Genomic DNA, 19,281 nt, shown 5'->3' on the forward strand with positions numbered 1-19,281 from the left:
GGCACGTGAAACCCTATAATTGTTTTCCAGCAATTCAAACGAAGATGAGATTGCCATCTCCTTGCGTAGAAGACCATTGCAGTATATTGCTGTTCGCCAAAAAAAAAAAAAAAGACAATATTAATCAGAAGAAATAGTACTGCAGGCCTGGGTGAGCAATCTGGAGAGGGTCAAGTGACCCTAGATAAGCGTGATGGAGTGCTTCCAGGAAGTCAGATGGAGGTGCAATTGCCATGACATTGTGAAAAAGATATTGCAATGCAGTTTTACCTTTAACAAATAAACGACAAAGCAAACAGCAACACTCGAGTAAGCTTTATTTCAATGCTACGCGTTCTATAACATTTCTATCGTTTCTTTTATATACAAAGGTACATGGCAAACCTGGAAAGGACGACAAGTGTTGCGAGGCACGTATATTGTATAGGCACGTTGACATCAGCGGCACGAGGAAGCGAGCAGTGATTCGTTGCTTGTAGTTGACGATTTCGACGCGGACGTCACAGAAGCGCACACCGGCCTCTCCAAGTCAGTAAAATGATCTAGCATGAAAACACTAACCAGCTACAGCGAAAAGGAGTATTCCAGAAAAAATCAAAACAAAGGCACACATACAACATTTAACGACTGAAATGTCATAGCATTGTGACGTCCTATAATTCGGTTATTCATCGACATCGCTTTATTAGTCGCTCCATACAATCCGTAACGCTCCATACAGCGTAACGTGAAGGAGAGTGCGTTGCGCAATTCAGCACGCGCGCCACACCCGCCGCTGCTCCTCTGGTCACGTGCCTCTTACGTCACACCACCCCGCTGCTGCTCCTTCCCCGCTGCTTCGCCCCCACCGCTCTCATACTTCCACACATCACCAAAGGCCAAGTTTCAATACTCACGCTATCGCATTAAAACCCTTGCGAGGACGCACGCAGTGCAGTGTCATCAGACCTGGGGGGGGGGGGGGGGGGGTGCCTTCTGTAAGAGTCCATTTCTGGACTGTCCATTTCGGCCGCTTCTGATTGGATGCAGTTGTACGAGCGAGGAGTATACGTGCGACCCTCGCCAATCAGGAACGGCCGAAATAGGGTCCACTAGGTGGGCTCTTACAGAATACCTCACCTGGCCTATTCCGCGCTTTTGATTACGTTGCATCCGGAATCGGGCCGCTCAGTTCCTGTAGAATACCTTCAAACAAGGTCCCTAATGGGTGCACTGACATGATTTGTGCGACTCCACCGAAAAAAAAAAAAATCGCACTGTCTGTATGGTCGCAGAGGCTTCTGAAAGTGCAGAGTGCACAGGACAAACGACTCCCTGAAACAGATCGCAGGTGTCCCTAGATCCGCCCTTGCAGATAACTTCAACGAGAATGATTTTCGTGCTTCCGGGTATGTTAAGTAAACAAATGAAATGCATGTACCCTGAGAGACCGCGTGGTAAGCACTGAAATATAGTGTTTTCATCGTTAAAGCCTAAAACAATCTGCTATAGAATCTAAAGGACATGGAGAGGAACAGACCATTTATATTATGCTCATGTGTACATATTACCTGCCATAGAGATATCGAGACGTCTGAAGTACTTGTTCTTTCAAGACAATTATGCGTCAAAACTAACGCAAGCATGACATAACTGCACTGCACTCGACGCCTACCTGCAGCTGTGTATGGTCTTGAGAGCTCTTATCAAGCTGTTCATGTTGGATGATAGTGGGACTGACCCCACTAGGCTCAGCCGCACATCTTGATTCACCGACGTAAGCACGCGTGACGTCATTCCCCTAAGCACTACACCGACACAAGCGCATGAGTGTCTGCGAACACGATTACACCTTGTTTACAGCTGAGAGACTACGACCACGCTATCATGTACGTTCCTGTCCACACCTCAATGCAATGTTTGAGACACCAGGTACCAATACGCGTTTCTGTCTTTGCGAGGTTTAGCTATGCACCCGGCACTCTCACATCTCAGGTTGTCCCGACAATGCCTTCATGACATCCACGGTTAGCTGCACAGCAGAGTGCTCTACTCACGCGCACTTAAAACAATTAACACCCTATGTGCTAGCATATGCCCATATTCGTTCTCGCTGAAACCAGAGCGTTGTCAGAGGAGTGCGAAATGCGTTCAGCTAAAACTCCCTTTCGCTATCATGGGACGCTAGCGAATCAATAACCTGTAGAGCATCGATCACAACAGTGTCCTCAATTTACCTTGTTTCTACAGCATGAGGTAGCCATTGCTTCCAATGAATGAGGATGCGCTGAGCACCAGCTGACACGAAAGCTTGGGCCAAGGTGCTTCCACTTTCGTTTCGCATTGCATGCGCTTAAAATGGACTCCTATTCGTGAATAATGGCAGTAGAGAGCTTCTTTGAACTAAATGTTTGACAATCCATTACACTCACAGGCGACAGTACTAAGGCGACACAAATACTCAGACAAAAATGACAGCTAGAAGCTAGGGAGACCGTATGCACGAGGCTCGATCGACGCCGCCATCTTGAAACGTTGCGCTGCTGGCACGGCTCAAGGCTTGACGTCTACAAGCGATAGGCAAAGGCTTCTCACATGTGGTACGGTGTCAGTGTAGATGCGCACAAAAACGTGAGTACGAAAAAAAGAGTACGCATAGTGCCGTTTTTTCCTTCCCGTGGTCTTGTGCACTTCTACCCTGAGAGCCTGCCATCAATGCATTCCCAGTTTCCAGCTCACTCAAATTAGTACCCCATCTGTCTGAGTACATCTCTCTAAAGTTGAGTTGAAGATCTTAAAGGCTGAGCCGCCGAGAGCACAGCAATGCACTCATTCGCGTGCGCAGAGCTGCACCAGGGTCAGAAATTCAGCGCGATCCAATGCGCCATTTCGACAGCACTGATAGCATTCCGACACGAGCTCTGTATCATTGCAATAGCGTACCAAAATAAAACAGCATACCATGTCAATAAAGAAATTGCGTACTGAATGCGACAGTAAAGCCCATGCAGTTTGAGAACAATTTAAAACGGCCGTTAAGTTAATATTCTAGAAGGCACATCATTTGCTGATTCTATGGTTGCTGCTAAACGTTTTGTCTTATTAGGGCGCTGTGGATGAATGACACAAAAAGAAAAAAATGGGTCTATGTGGAACCACGACTGTGCTTTCCGTTACATCGACTAATATCCGCTCGCTTCCCTCCTAATTTGAGTCAGTCATGGCCAACGATTGCTGCGCCCCAGTGGCCTCTCGTAGCCTTTGCGCGACGCCCACTTTGTTGTTAGTCAAGCATTTTCGCAATATGGCGGCCCCTATTGAGCGATAAGTACTGCACCAGCCTCTGAGACTTCAAACGTGCGCGATAATCTCGGGGGGCAATGGTAAGGCGACAAGTCGGCATCCTTGCGCCTTCGCAAGGTGGCGGCTCACGCCGAGCGTAAGGACAGGGCCCCGATATCTCCGACGGGTGCGGTGATCTCGGAGGCCACGACAAAGCGTTGCCTATCCACACTTTTCTTCATGGCAGCCTCATCACAACAACAGGGAGATGGCCAGCACGGCCGACGAGACGCCCAGGACGACCAGGCTGGACGCCGACACGGAGAAAGCCGAGCTGCACTTGCGGCTGTCGAACTTGTGGCACGTGTTGCGCACGGACTTCTGGGTCGACGACTCGATGAACTTGAGCGCGTACTTGCCGGCCGAGTCGCCGCAGCTGTGCCGCACGTTCTTCATGTAGCAGTCGATGTAACTCGACAACTTACTGCGAGGGAGAGGAGAAAGAGCCGGGAGAGGAGGTTGAGGGAGCTTACGGAGAACAACAGCTCGCGGCACACCTGCCCCGAAGCGCAACGTTACTACCTGAACGAGAGCAAGAAACAAACCCACCCGTGTCCTGCGTTAACTTACTAACGACCTGTTGGTTCGCTGATGCACGGGCTTTTATTAGGTCTGTGTGTGCATGCAATAGCTGCCAGGCCGGCTGTGCGAAACACAGCTATAACTTCGGAGGGAGCTCCTCTATCAATATAAACGTAAGGAGTAAAATGCTCTCACCTGAGCAACGCTGAACCGATGTTAATGCAGGTCGCTGCATTTAAAACTGACTCGCGAGAATTGCCAAAAAAAAAAACCAACATTATTTTAAGAATGCAACATACGGAATTTGCAGCTCACAATCCTAGCTTTGCAACAGCAAAGACAGAGCGAAGACGAAGTAAAAGTGGATTCTGTTATAGGCGCGTCTGAAGCTGAACAAATTGCTACATTGTGTGCCGCTCTGAAATATATTATTATAATTTGTGAAAAACACTTTTCGCAAAGTTTAAGCAGTATGTTCACGATTTCCTTTAACCCGCGAGCATGCTACATTAGTCCACTTAACACACTCTTAGAGAATGTATTTCTGAGATTTGTTTTCGGAGCGAAGTTCTTGGAGATCAATACTTGTTGCTACGATTTTTAAGAATAATATCAATTGTCAGCCGTCTTTTTGGAAAGATCTCCCGACACAAAATCCTGCTTTAAGCCGTAGGTCGCTGGGAATTCAAATTATATCTGAAAGCGGGGATGGAAGCGACCAAGGAAGTTTTGGAGCAGCTCTGGGAGCAGCAAATTCGGCACTAGGAGCAGGTTTGGAGCATGAATTGTCCATTCTGGAGCAGTGAATACGCGTTTTGGAGCAGCTTGGTAAAGGTTAATATGAGTGAAATACAGGCATATGAAGAAGAGGTATTCCTTATTTGATTTTGCATATATACATATATATATATATTTGGTTACGGCAGGTCAGTTCTGTGGAAGCCCGCAAAGCAAGCAGAATTCATGACAGGGAAAAAGTGCCATCCACCTGACTGTAGAATGAAGCTACAAATGAAACACATACACGTTTCTCCGAAATCCCCATGAATTTACATACAGGATGTGCCAACTAAATGTGCCCAAGAAAAAGAATAACCGAAGGCTTTCGGTGAACAGTGTCCACACTATGTTGATAGCCCTGTGTTAAAGCTAATCAATACGTTTTTCTTCATTGTGAACAAGCAAGTAATATTTAATTTTAATGAACTAACACTTGTTACCTTACTTATTCAATAAGTTGTCAATGCGAAGGTTGTGGAATGCGTCCAGAAATGAGCCATAAAAGTCTATCAGCGACTTAGGTCTTGTGCGGTCCTTATCTCTTTTTTTTTTTTTCAGAAAATAAATGTGCAAGCAAAGGACTGCGAATTTTCTTTCCTTCTTTTTTCCTTTTTGTAAATGCACGTGACAACGAGTCCCTGCACCAGTAATAATAATTGCTCTCAGCCACAAACATCGTCATCAGTGCACTGTGTGTATTACGAACCTGCAAACGTGGGCCACGGTCTCGTAACCGTTCGCAAGGCGAACCGTTACAAGACGGTGGCCTCGGCAAAGTGAAGCGAACAATGCGTACATTGAGTCACACATACAACGTGCAGAACAGCGTTCGTTTCAATGAAGAACAAGCAGAAAACAAGCATTCGAACCATATGATAGATCACAAGGCGCTCCTGATGACAATGCGAAGCACGCAGCGCTCCTCGCATACGTTTCCCTGTAAATATTACTGTTGCGCACGGCGACGGCAGCCTACCACGTGGGGAGTGACGTCTATAGCCTTTAGTTTATACTATAACCAGCCTAGTAACTGATTTCAATGTTGTTGCAGTACCGCTATGGGCGGCGGCGTGCTGTCAAAATTGTCATTACTCCCATTACTCTAAATTACCGTTACTGCCGTTGCTTTCAAGGATCAGAACATTGCGTACCCCACCCTCAGCCGTTGCAGTGGTGGTTTTCAACACCTTCGCTGGACGTACAGTTTCGTAGGGCCGAGATGGCGAATCAGTCTTTTTCTTTCTTTTTCTGACGGGCGCGGACACGAAAAGTACCGACCACCAAGAGGCTAACAGCTTAATGCAACGAACGTTGCATAAAGGAACGCGCCGTATGTAAGGAACTGTATATGAGCATGCATGGCGCAGCACGAGGGATGCGTTTTGCCATGTCTGACCATACTTGAACCCCTATATCGTTACAATCGACACTGTGTCTGATTTCATATACGTTCATATATGACCATATTTAGAACAGATACGCGGGCCACATATGGCCCGTATTTGAATTTTCTTTAATGGGGGCTGCAGCGTCGAGGACTCACCAACAGAGTCCCTTCTTCTCTCTGTCCGACTTGTGCTTGTGGTCGACGCCGAACGCATGCTCCAGGGCGCTGAACTCTGACTTCTTTTTGCCGCAGGCGCCGCTAGAGTCTGCCAGCTTCTGAAAGCAGCTCAGGTACTTGATGAGGCCTGCGAACATCGTGGCGAGAACAAGGAATGTCGGCACTCCTCCAGGCAATTGTGTCCTCTCATCTTTGGGTAATGGACCGACCAACCGAATACATAAAAAAAAATTAAGTGGCGATTTGGCGGTAAATGCGAGAGAAAGACGTGAGCATTACGTCTCCGAGCCATGATTTAAACCGATTTCAGCACATTGCAAAGTGTCGTTCAGGAGATCACTCGACATGCATTTCCTGCAATTCACACACTGTAAACGGAAATAAACCCACCCGGGAGTTCTTAACAGGTGATGTGCCCTAAAACCTCAACATCCTTGAATATTTACTCTGATGTATGGGAGCAATACAACGCCATTCCCTCGTTTCACTCCGTTGGCTATAGCTAGGGGAGGATTAAGGCGACATGACGCGATTTTACTCCGCTTCAAAATCTTGTTTTCCTGTGAAAACTCCGCACAGAGAGTTTTAGAAAACTCCCCCCGCCGAAACAGGTTGGTCACGTGGCGGTTCCCATGAGCCTGTGCGTCGTGCCAGCGACCAGCCACGTTCGGCGGAGTCGGCAGTGCTCATGGCTGGCGGTTTGTTTACGTCTGTGAAGCGGCGTTCCGTGACAGGTTTTCGTCGATTTGTTTCCCGTGTTTCATTCCAGAAAGTGTTATAGGCGTGCCTGAAGCTAACTGTATCTCAGTTTCAAGTACGTTAGCTGAAACTGCTTTGCTGACAACGGTAATGGAAGATGAACGTTTTCAGGTGCGGAAAAAGGATTAGGTGCACCTCAAAGCTGCGCATTGACTCATGATGTCGGCTCAGGTTTCTGACTGTGTTTTCGTGCTGCGCGACTGCGGCTTGTGTTCTTCAGTACGTAAAATGCGACATTTTTGTTCTTGTGAGTACATGCTGACAACGTCCGGGCTAATGTTTGCAAGGACCGCGCAGCAATGGCAACAGCAGCCACTGTTCGAGCGACGACGTCCGTACTAGTTGCACATGAATGGCATATTCAAAGTTCGTTCCGTGCTGTGTTGCCAGTGAGAAAGACCGCAGTGCAAGGAACTGTTTTTATGTATGTGTGAACGGATATCCTCGCCCAGGAAAAACAGTAGGACTTAAGTATGCGTACTGTAAATGAAACTTCTTACTGAGCGATGTGAATGGAACTGTTATCGCGAACTTCTGTTTTGTTCACGTCGTTGCTTCCGATAGTGCATTAACATTATGCTCTATCTTAGACACTGATTTAGAAGCATACCAGCTGTCTCCGAGTGTGAGGATTCGTTCGACAGATCAGCGATGCAGCTCCTTTTCACAACCGAGAGACATTGCTTGGACATTGAGCAAGTAGTGCGGTACAAAAAATGTATGACTACGCACTTTTCGATCTTGCGTCAGCTGCTGCGGCTCATGCTCACACGTAATAAATTCTTGCTACGCTACCACTATTTCGCATTAATTTTGCCATGAAGCACACGCACTTCCATTTTTCTTGCTTACCGTACGTAACGCACTACTTTTTGATCGCGAACGCGGGCAGTGTGCGAAGTCGCTTCAGCACACACAGAATGGCATGCTAAATTTGAAAAAAATTCTGTCATTAACTTTTTTTTTCTCACTATTCTGAATTAACAGTTTTGTGTTGCTTAAGGTTTTCTGTTACTTTCATAGAGGCAGGTCACGTATCAGCGAGCGCGAGTCGTAATTCTGAAAACAGTACAGCTGCTCACTAGGCGGCTTCGAGGCACACAGCATCATGGCTATATATAATGGCAGCGTTGCTTCTTGTGTGTCGCGTGTACGTTGGACGTTTTTTAAGGTTCTGCATTGAGCGCCTCTCAAGTGTTTATCTATGTCATTATATATGTGGTTCCATTGACTTGTTTCGTTGAATGTGACGCGGTCTTGTGTGTATATCTCGAAATTTGACTAGCAGCCTCTGCATGTAAAAATCTTCGTGCAAACTGACCCGATGCCTCTTTCTATTCTCCCGTTGAACCTCGAAAAAACTGCGCCCAGTGCAAAGTAAATAAATAAATAAATAAACTCCCATGGTTCCAAGCAAAAATTCCGCTCGAACGGAGTAAAATTTCTACTCCGATCATACGGAGCATAATAAACTCCCAACCGGGGGGTCGCTGGAGGACAAGCGTTATACTCCCCCCTGGGAGTTATTTCCTTTTACAGTGCATATCAGTGGTATATTTGAGTGTCACGTATAATACGTCAATTTTGTCCGCTTTAGATGCACTATTAGACGCAATTGACAGATTTGCGATATCGTTTTCATTGCTGGGTTAGAGAGTTGTAAACTTTCTATCTGTGTTAAAATATTGACGTCCTATATAAAGGGTCATATTCCAGCAGTCACGTTAACTTTTTATTTTTATTGCAACAAGCAAGTTTGGTGCAGTGGATGCGGAGAAGAACGATATCTCGTTTACCATGCATTTAGGTAGGAGCCTCCGGCTGAAGCTTCCTCTTACTGTCTCATTAAGCACAGGTGCCTTGCATAAGCCCTCTTCATCCCACGCCTCCAAGTTTACTATTTTCATCACACCGCCTAAGCCTCTGCCGTCCCCGACTGCGTCTGTTCTCTGTTCCCAACCTTCACCAGTTGCTCGTACACGCCGTACAAGATACGCAATCATGTCGAACCAAGCTAACCTTCCAGGATATCCTCGCTCGTTTCTTTTTCTTTCTAAAGTTATAGGGTTCCTCAACGCAATGTAGAGCTTAAAACAATCGAGCACGGTGAGAATGTGTTGCGTCTCTCAGCTACTGTCTTTGTTAATAAAGGCGACGAATGACGCTTGAAGCCGTCATTTAAAGGCTTGTCCATCCCTCTCCTTTTACAGTGTATACTGCTGTGACAATCAATTCCCTTATTATTCCATTCTGATGCTCTAAATACACCACTTGTTCTTTTCTCTACGCATTACGTGACTCACCCTACTGCACACATTTATCTCAATGAAAACACCGCTTCTCCCCTCTCTCGTGTTTGTTTCCTATTCCACACTGCCCTCTTGCTGAACATTTCCAGCTTGTTTTTTTTCTTCGTCGTTCGCTGCGGGATTATTAGTTTCTTCTCCAGTTTCTGTGTTGTACATCAAGCCATTTAGCTGACTGTTACAGCAGTCAGCAAAATTATGAAACATGGCTACACGGCTATCTGCTGCAGTGACTGCGTTTTCTTTGGGGCTAGCTCGACATACGCGGCTCAACGGAAAGCTGCGGGTGTCAGCTCCATCACGCGCAAGGCTTTCTACTTCAGGCGGAGCTGAAAGGGTAAAAAGAAAGTCATGCACCCCGGAGCAGAACGAAGCTACAAACGAAAGCCATTTGTGTTTCGTAGAAAGAAGGCATCGTCGCCGTTGGATTGGATTGTAACAAACTTTATTTGTGCCTGCAGTTGGGTGCTCGCGCGCCCCGACGAGGGCCTACGTCATCTATGAGGTTGCCGTTAAGAAGAATTTGTTACGCACAATTTGTTGGTGGGCTATTGGTTCGACACGTTGAAGCAGCGTCGTGTAGAAGGAAAATGACACAAGTACGCAAAACGAACGCTGTGAGCACTTGGCAGATCTAACAAGAAAGAACAAAACGATTTTCAACTGCAAGACATTCTTCCTGAGAAATGTGTCTGGGTTTCTCTTGTATATCGTCGGGTGAACGACTGTCTTTCCGTTTCATTAACTTTTCTAGGAACGGTTTGCACATTCAGTCGAAGATTATTGAGATAATAAAGGAGCAAGATTACAATTACCAATAAAATTGCTACTAAGAACAGTAACAATTACAATAGAAAGACAAATTAAGTCCACATGAACAATTGTACCCATTGGTGCGAAGTTCCTGGGCCTTTGTATAGTCTGGAAGTGTTCTTACTGGGGGCTACTTTCTTGTATCTTGCACTAAAGAAAATGATAACTTTCCGTGACTCTCAAAATGATGTTTAATACGCCCTCAAACTTCTCACGAAAGTTTCCGAAATTTGCCGAAAATCGCATGGGGAGACGCGGTGAACTCTCTCTTGCGATGCTAAGTTGCATAACTGTACCTGATTTTGTTGGGAAACTTCAATGTCTTAAGCACAGTCGTTTGTTCAAATTAATTTCCCATATTGAAGGAAACTTTTGTAAGCCACACCTGAGCCTTAATTAAAGCAGCCAATAAAATGTACCTTGTTATGAATTCAAAACTGTGAAAATCGGCCAAATGACTTCACTTTTCTGTGCTTCATGTGTGCCTGAACATCGGCATTCAGCCAACTTCTTTACTCACGTTCACGTTTTGCCACTTTAATGGAAAACCACCAAGACCTCACGGCTTTGGTGGGCGAATTTCTTTCACCCTCTTGAGGTTTTTTTTCGTTATTCTTTTTTTCTTTTTCGAAATGGCTGCAGACAGGCGAATTGCGATTCGGCGTTTCATTTGACCAATATCATTTGTCCAAAAAAGCAAACACAGGAGAAACTATATCAAAGGAATGCTGACACCTACGAAAGTCGTGGAAACTGATATCGCGCGCTTCTTGCACGTAATACAATGGTCCACAACAGGTATGGAGGTTGGGGAACAATTTTAAAGCATCTTAATTTGATAAACTGAAGTTGGTTTCAAAACGTCGCACATAGCATCATCGACATCATTGTGACGTCATTAAACAGCAAAATACGCTGATATTGCGCATAAAAATTATTAACGAAAGGGCCGCACGCGTGTATTCTGGCAGTTCTGGTGTGCGGAGCCGTAGCGCAGGCTACGTAAAAGTATCCGCCTTCTGGCTACCGAAACCGAAACTGGCTCGTAGAAGCACGTATTATAGATAATCGTTCGGGGCGCTCCCACGCTTGCCAGTGTTATTTCCAGGATTTAGAGGGTTTGTACTACCTGCATGAAATGCGAAACAGGGAAAAAAAGAAAAGGCTGTCAAGAACGGAACATCCTGGCGTGCGTGATCACAGGCACCATGCATATTATATCCTATACGCCACTTTATAGGAATGAATGTGTTTTAACTGGCGAAATGCTGTTTGTTGCCGAACCGGCGACCTTGGCGGCTGTGGTGCTCTGGCACCGTTCCCCGCATCGTAGTTACAAGGTCGTGCCAATGAAACAAAATGTTGTAAGCTAGCGCCAAGTCTGTTCTGGCACTTCTTCGTTTGTGCCCGTCCGTAACGCGCAACGTTTATTTATTGCTCAATGAGAAAGTAGCGTGCAGGCAGATGCAGCGTTTGTTTTCGCAAGAACCATTGACGCACTGTGCGCTGTAAAGTGCTAACATTCTTTAACCACTTCCGTTTCCAGTACTGCAGTAATGGCAATTATGTCATTCGTTCATTGGATGCAGTGACACCACGTAACTATCGCAGGCGATCGCGGGAAATACGACAATCCGATCACGAACGGTGACGTGAAGGGCGACTCAACACATGGGCGTGGCTGACAACGATGCAGCGCCAAAAAATCGTAAAGGGACCTGAATGTGCATGGTACTTACCACTGGAGTCGGCTGCTGCGTCACGTGGGGCACACACCAACAACATGGCGGCGACCATTACGAGCGTCACAACAGATACAACCATCGGTTTCGTAGCCATGGCTTCGCAACACGGGCAGGCGCTCGCACACGAGGACGACGACAGGAGACCGAGCACCACGGCCGCGAACGCCTAGAAATAGAATGTGTCCCGCAAACCCACACCGCTTGCCGCACCGGCTGGCAGACGACACACGCAGGCCCGGTGTCGGTAATGGCGGCGGCGGTGGGCAGCAACTTGCGGCGCGGAGCCCGAATGCCTGCACGTTTCACTGGGCGTTGACGCTCTTGGATTCCGTTTCGCAAGCACTGGAGTGGATTACCCGAGCGTCCTTGCTTGACTGGTCGGCGGTGACGCTTCGAGCGACGGCTCGCTCGCGTGCTGCAGCTCGCACCGGGCAGTCTGATCTCAGCGCGCTCAGAAAATACGCCGCTGCGAGGAAGGCGCCAATGACGAAAGTCCTTGGAACCGTGAAGTCTCGTGGGCACGCGCTCCTTGTTGGGAAGCGACGGAGTGCCGGCGGCCGGAGTAGAGTAGGGCACCGGGTTGCGAAGAGAGGCGCGCTTCTTTCATTCTGCGAATCGGTGGGAAGGAAGAACCCTGCACACGGGGAGAGTGCGGTGAACGAAGCTGCCGCTCCGCGGTAGAGGTTTCCTCCGACGGCCGTGCAGAACGGTGGGAAGCCGATCAAGTTCACGCTCGGCGGTCTCTTCGATTAGAGTTATTTTGCTGTTATTTCGTACACCCTCACTGCTGCGCCGTCGGCGAGCTTTTTCGGTGGAGAGGAGAGACCTTGCTCGCCGGTCCGCAACGGAAAAGCGTAGACCGCGACCCACACGTGACCTGTTGGCGACGCTTGGCCCAGTTACCTGCTCGCCTACTTCATATTTTCGTTTTTATTTCTTTTGCCCGCCGAGGCAGAAAGGCATAGCAAGAGGAGAGCGGCGTGAAAATTAGGCTCGCGCAGAGATTTAGAGCAAAAAGTGCAGGGTTAAGTGCATGTTTCTGTATGTGAATGCACGAAGTGACCATTAGTAACAAAAATGAAATAACAAAGAAATAAGTAGCTCGGCAGGATGACATTTTAATCAGCTACCGTACTGGGCTGAGACGTGCAGCGAAAATGTCCGACCACGGAGCAATAGTTCTCATAAGCATGCACTATATGCTGTGCCTCTGCGGGGCTGATATCATACTCAATACAGAGAGTGTGCAATATAGTGGGTGTCGTGGTCGCCAGAGTGCTGTACAGTCAGCACGATGAAAAGTTGCACTTTAGCACTTTATCTCGAGGTCTTTATCCCCAGAGGTGCAATGGTAGCTCCATACATGACGTCACCTGAATAAGCCCTATAATATTGGTTACTGGCATGCTACAGCCAGTGCTGGCTTATTTATATTGCTATTGATGTGCAGTGAGGGTTCCTTCAAAAAACGAATTGGAAAACACATAAAGTCGGTTTAAGAGGGACTGGTCACCTATAACCTAAACATTAACTCAGAGAACAGTTGTCACATCTTGCAGAATTAGACTGTATTTACTGCAATTGGTTGCAGCGTTAGAAGATGGTGAGCCATTGAAGCTGACATCGCTGTACTGTGTCAAGCATGTTCTCGAAAGAAGCTTTGTCAAGTCAGATAAAGCGTAGGATAGATAGGTTTCGGCTAACTCATGCATTTTTTTTTAATCGTGTTAGCGATGTTGCTATGTTTTTTTTTTTGTTGCCTTGTGTCAATTTGTTACCAAGCGCAGAAATGTTGATGAATTCATTACCAGCGAGCATAGATAGACACACTGACGGTGCCATCCACTTTCCGAAAGGCATTGCTAACCTATTCGGGAATAGTTCAAGATCTTTTTTAACGTTAAACGTTTTACGATTTCTTGTATTTGTAATTCAATATCCTTTGAATACAGTTATGTGACGAAGATTTCGCTTTTTTTTTTTACACGTTCTTTATCGTTGTTGTTATTTTGCCCTGCGGTGGCTTTATTGGATCTAGATCAAGCACAAAATTTTGATTCAGGAAGAAACAACACAACGGAACCTAAACTACGCCCGGCATCCCAGAAAGCTGTGCTGCTAGCGACAGCAGTGGGGACTAGATAGATCGCAACCCACTAAACGTTCATGCACAGCTCGGCTTAACGTTTTCCCGGAACGTTCGGACTGCCCTGGTTCCCCTACAACGCTGCATATTGCTACACGCATGTGGTATTCGGTTGTTTGAACGAGGCGCGTGGGCGCCATCACTCGAGAAAAGCGGAGGAAGAACGAACTGGGCTGGCGCTGTGAATCTAACCGGTCAGCTCTGCAACCGCTGTTGATGGAGCCGTTTGATTTTAGGGAGATAAGCTGTATGATGGGCACTTTGCAGCCGTTTATGGTGACGTTGTCACAGATCACAGATCGCTCCGTGATCTACCTCAGTATAAAAAAAAAAGCAAGTCGTATACAAAACATTATGATGACCAGAGGATTAGAGCTCAGCCTTGAAAGGCAGGAAAGAGAATGTCTCTGCCACAGAAATTAGTGCAGTATGTCGGTAGTACACTTAATGGAGTAAGTGATGGCAATACCTCGTGGTAATTGTATTAGAGATAATTTATAATATTTAGACTGGTTTTATTTTCATCGTATCACTGATAGGGCATTCCTCAACTATAAATGAGAATACTACAGCTTTGAAAAAAAGCCTGGAGAGGAACAAGAGAACAACAAATTGGTTGCTATTCTGTGCGCTTGTCAAGTTCTGCCACATTTGTGTTTTCATCCAATCAGAGAAAGCGCAGCTACCTTCTGAGCCAATCGGAGCCGACGAGATGGCGATTTGGACAATATGGTGGTGTTTGACACTCCCAAATAGCAGAAGTCCCGATGCATCTTTCATCCGCGCCTCTCGATGCACGAGGTGAAGCCGAGAAAGCACAATCGCAACTGGCCAATCTCCATAATCGCGCTGGAGGCTGTCGCCTGCCACTTCCTCTTGAACTTTGGACGAAACTGTTCACATTTTTTGTTAGACTTTTCAATGTATAGTTCTTTCTTGCTCCCGCCCCCAGCCTCCTTACCCCCGACCTTCCGTTCCCTCTTTATTATTATTTTTTTTGCGTTCTATTTCTTCGTTCTAGCAACTCTGAAAGCTGCGGGGTATAGCTGGTTCCATCCAGAATCAGCATATATAACTTTTAATAACCATTGCTCCGTTTTTACCCAGCGTTACCACAAATAAACCAGGAGGGTTGCAACCCACCAAAGAGCAAAAGCAGAGATGCGCAAGGCCTCCTGCAACTGCTATTTCTAAACTCCCTGAGGTCTCAAAACAGTGCTCACGTTCCGTTGGAAATGAGCGCTTCAATTTCACCGGCGCCTGCGCACAGCCACTTTCGGATTTCCGTCACGAAGCCAAACAAGCCAGCGTTCGAGGCTATTCGATCGCCGCTGATACGTTCCAAGCCAAACGAGCCCTCGCGGAGGAAGCAATACAAGATCGAGCCGAACAGGCCGAGTGATAGACGTTGTAGCTGAAGAAGAAAATGAGAGAAAGAGAGAGAGCGGGAGAGAGGCTAACGAAACGAAACCGCGCAAAGTCTAAGAGAGGGTATAAATCTGAGGGAAAGGAGCATGCGTTCGATGGGACGCATGCGCATTGACGTGCATTGTACTCTCCATTCCCAACCGCCCGCTTTTCGAGGTCACGGCCGCTCCGTCTGTCGTTTGCAGACGGGCGCCATTTTCTGTCTTCCTCCTCCCCCTCCTCCGCAAAATCCCTCGCCCATTGTTCCCTCCCACTTCCACTTCCTCCGCATTTCGGGTTCGTTTTGCTTTTGCGCGCCTATATTTCCGCTTCGTGCGATCCCTTCCCTCTTTCGTGCTTTCTTTCTTCCGCTCTTTTAGTTCGTTTTATCCGTGGATTATGCCACTCGTGTTTGCTCTTTCCTTTCGGCTTGAAGAAAAAAAGAAAGACGGAGCTATGGGATCGATTTCAAGCCGTTTACGGCTTCTTTCCTTCTATATGCACTTCTTTTTATTTGTCTATTTATTTCGCTGCTGTGCAACGCAGATCCACGTACCGCTCGCTGCATAATACGCTTTATAGAGTCGAAGTGTCTATTTATAGAAATTCGCGGCAGGCTTCTCTGCGCGCATTCGGACTAGGGTGCCCCGATGTCAGCGCCGCCTCCCGCAGTAGTAGCGCTGATCGAGGCACCCTAATTCGGACGGCTCTCAGTGGGCACTCCCGCGGAAGGAATCCGTAGACGTTAGGGATACTTTCAGCATGTTTGAAGTGCACTGACAGGAATCTTTGCTCCGGCCACACGTTGTTCAAATGACGTTTTAAGCGTGGAGATGTTCTCTTTCGCCAGAACTGAACTGATACGAATGAAACTCGTTTTGCTGAACAGGCGTTCGATTACAGCTGCAGATAATAAAGGAAGTAATAAATTAAGCTATATCGATCACTCGTGGTTTGAGAATACTGAAGAGGTTAAGATTATAATGAGTAGATGATAGGCACGGTGGAGAAAAAAGGGAGGAAAGAAAGGCACACTGTTGGTGACACCACATTAAAATTCAATCAAGAAAGATTATATTGTATCCAAGCTTTCATTGACTTATAAACTACCTTATCACGCGAAAACGTGAAATTCGCAAAGTAATGTCAACGTTATTAACGCTGTAGTATGTAAGGCGCAATACTTGTTAAGCAGTCAATCTGGCCCTTTTTACACCCGCCATGATGACGCTTCTCTGTCAAGTGAACGCAAGTAGAGTTTCTGGATATATTCTACCAGGATAGGGTGCTGGGCTGCTAAGCACGAGGTCGCGGGATCGAATACCGGCCACGGCGGGCGCACTTCAATGGGGGTGAAAGGTGAAAACACCCGTCTGTTTAGGTTAAGGTACACGTAAAGGGACCCCCAGGTGGTCGAAAATTCCGGAGTCACCCACTACGGCATGCCTCATAATGAAATCGTGGCTTTGGCACGTAAAACTTCATAATCTAATCGATATATTCTACCAGTCTACACGCCGTTACGCATGTTACTTGTCAACTTCTCCCGGCGGTATAGTGAACTTCAAATAGTACAGAAGCCCTCGACTGCAGCATATCTCACGTATTCTTTGTGAATACGTTATCTATCTATCTATCTATCTATCTATCTATCTATCTATCTATCTATCTATCTATCTATCTATCTATCTATCTATCTATCTATCTATCTATCTATCTATCTTAATCCGATCCATGCGCCACCTACGAACAAATTGATTTTGTATGTTTTCTTGTCTCTTTCATGTGCCTCTTTGCATTACCAGATGTCTTCTTTTCTCAGGAACAGCAAGCAGAACAGAAGAAACGAAAACGCGAGTGAGAAAAAAGCAGAACCGTGTCGGAGCGATAGCCAGAAAAAAATAGGAAGGAGAGAAAGTGATTCATGTCGGCTGCCCGACGGTTTCCGCGGCCACGCAACCGACACGGCATGTTTACTCAAACGCGCCCCGAAGCAGCAGCAGACGACGCCCGCTGGGTGAGGAGTGCAACGGCGCACCGGATGCCGGGTCGCTGTCGTCTGCTTCTTCAGCAGCCGGCACCACGCCTTTCGAATGGCGAGGAATTGCATTGGTTGCTGCCAGTCGCTACTGCAGTTTGTGGATGACTACCGTGCATTCTTTTCGATCATGCGTTTAGACAGGCGCTTTTGCTGTTTCCACAGGGCAATCTCCACTCACTCGACGGCAGCAATAATAATGATAAATAAATAAACTAATTAATCAATCAATTTATTAACGTTCCCAATAAGCTGGTGGTCCATGTTTCGGAAACTAAAAACGCAGAACAGACGAGGACGAAGGAAAAGAAGAACACGACACTGGCGCTGTATAACCTGGCGGTCTTGGTACTGGGGCACTTGAGAATTGATATCAGATACATGCAGATATACACATGATGACCCACCTATCATGCACCAAGATTTTAAAATATGCAAATGTGACGTAGCAAGACAGAACCAAGGTAACGTTGCTTGCCGCCGCTTGGAGATACTAAGAGATATTTTTGCATTCCGCCTAGTTACATAATTAGTCTTGATTAATTAATCAACTTCTCAAATATTACAATTAGATGAAAAGCACCAATGAAAATATTGTAGAGCAACATGAAAAAGTCCCGATACAGCTTTCTATTGCTCAATACGTGCTACATAAAAGTATTTTTCCGAGCGCGAAAGAAACCCGCGAATAGAGCAAGCTGCCGCGCGCGGTAGTGTTATCACCTAAACCCCATAACTTTTTTTTATATTGCTAGACAGGCAAACGAAAACAAATAGGGAAACAGAAAACGACGAGGTGAACGTAATAGGAAAATCATCATACAGCGCTATCATCTATATACTATATAGAAAACATGGGAAATATGAAATATGTCAACGCACGCAGAACTATTAGATGCATTTTGAAGTCGAGCCACATGACAGTCTCTATAATGCAACAAGGCCGCTCAGAAAATGTGGAATGTTGCCTGGTGTACGCTTGCAGCACGAAAAATTGCACATGATCAAGAAGCTTTGGACAATGTACAATGCCCTGGACCACCTAACCAAGGAACAGAAGGTCGGACTTAATACGTCTTGATCTTAGAGGTGTGAGTTGAGGTACACTTGAGAGGGCTGGACTGTGTTAGCCCGAACGCCAAAAGCTGCGCTTGAAAATAGATATCAATTTATTCAGGATGCGTTCAATGAGGTCACAATTAGATTTGCGCGTTGCTTCCCAAACTATACAGGCACATATGCTCTAGTGGTTGAAGGTACACAGTATCATACAATTTCAGAAAGGCAACAGGGGAGTGAAAGTCATAGTATTGTTTGTCGTATGTCCCAAGAGTGTGACGGGCACGTTGTTTGGCATATTTAGCGTGTAAATAGAAGCTTTGTTATTTTATTGAAGTACGCACCAAAACCTTTCATTTCATCGACCCTGGGAAATGGAGCGTCCCGAAGGGTGAACGGAAATTTCATGTGGTGTGTTTTCCGCGTATAAGTTAATACCAGTGTTTTGAAAGCATTTGAGAGTAGGTTGTTGTCCCTGCAGCAGTGTCTGCTCCACGATAATAATATCAAAGGAACTACAGATATGTAACGACAACCACCAGGAACTTATCACTATAGACGTGAATATCCACTGGTGCTTTTCTGCGTATATTTAGTTTCTCTCCCATCTCTCTGCTCATGTTCGCACGCACACGAATGTGCACACATGCTCGCACATGCACAGTTCCGTGGGTGGTCCTGGGAGATTATGAAAGCGAAAGCATTATACGTCCCATGAGGCAGAACATCCGATTTAATCAAGCGATGGTTGGAAAAAACATGGCCGACGGCGCAAGTAGTGAGAACGCGTGAGAAAATTCTCGGAGTGACATCAAATTTTT

The 19,281-nt window shown here is 46.4% G+C and overlaps 1 protein-coding gene across 1 annotated transcript; it reads right to left on the reverse strand.

The window, feature by feature from the left end:
* Positions 1-300: 300 nt before the first annotated feature.
* Positions 301-12,416, reverse strand: LOC142557600 (uncharacterized). Its single transcript, XM_075669554.1, has 3 exons — positions 11,805-12,416; positions 6,167-6,314; positions 301-3,745 (listed from the first exon to the last, which is right to left on the reverse strand). Exons 1-3 carry the CDS (start codon positions 11,902-11,904, stop codon positions 3,514-3,516), a joined length of 480 nt encoding a protein of 159 aa, XP_075525669.1. The 5' UTR covers positions 11,905-12,416; the 3' UTR covers positions 301-3,513.
* Between the last annotated feature and the right edge of the window lie 6,865 nt (positions 12,417-19,281).

The sequence above is a fragment of the Dermacentor variabilis genome, chromosome 9 (genome assembly GCF_050947875.1).
Source record: "Dermacentor variabilis isolate Ectoservices chromosome 9, ASM5094787v1, whole genome shotgun sequence".
Lineage (NCBI taxonomy): Eukaryota > Metazoa > Arthropoda > Arachnida > Ixodida > Ixodidae > Dermacentor > Dermacentor variabilis.

What these genes read in the sequence shown, in the direction of transcription:
- LOC142557600 (XM_075669554.1), bottom strand. Translation starts at nt 11,904, where the DNA reads ATGGCTACGAAACCGATGGTTGTATCTGTTGTGACGCTCGTAATGGTC. An exon ending in CGCAGCAGCCGACTCCAGTG is followed by an intron (nt 6,315 to 11,804) that starts GTAAGTACCATG and finishes CGATGTTCGCAG; the next exon opens with GCCTCATCAAGTACCTGAGC. An exon ending in GAGAAGAAGGGACTCTGTTG is followed by an intron (nt 3,746 to 6,166) that starts GTGAGTCCTCGA and finishes TCTCCCTCGCAG; the next exon opens with TAAGTTGTCGAGTTACATCG.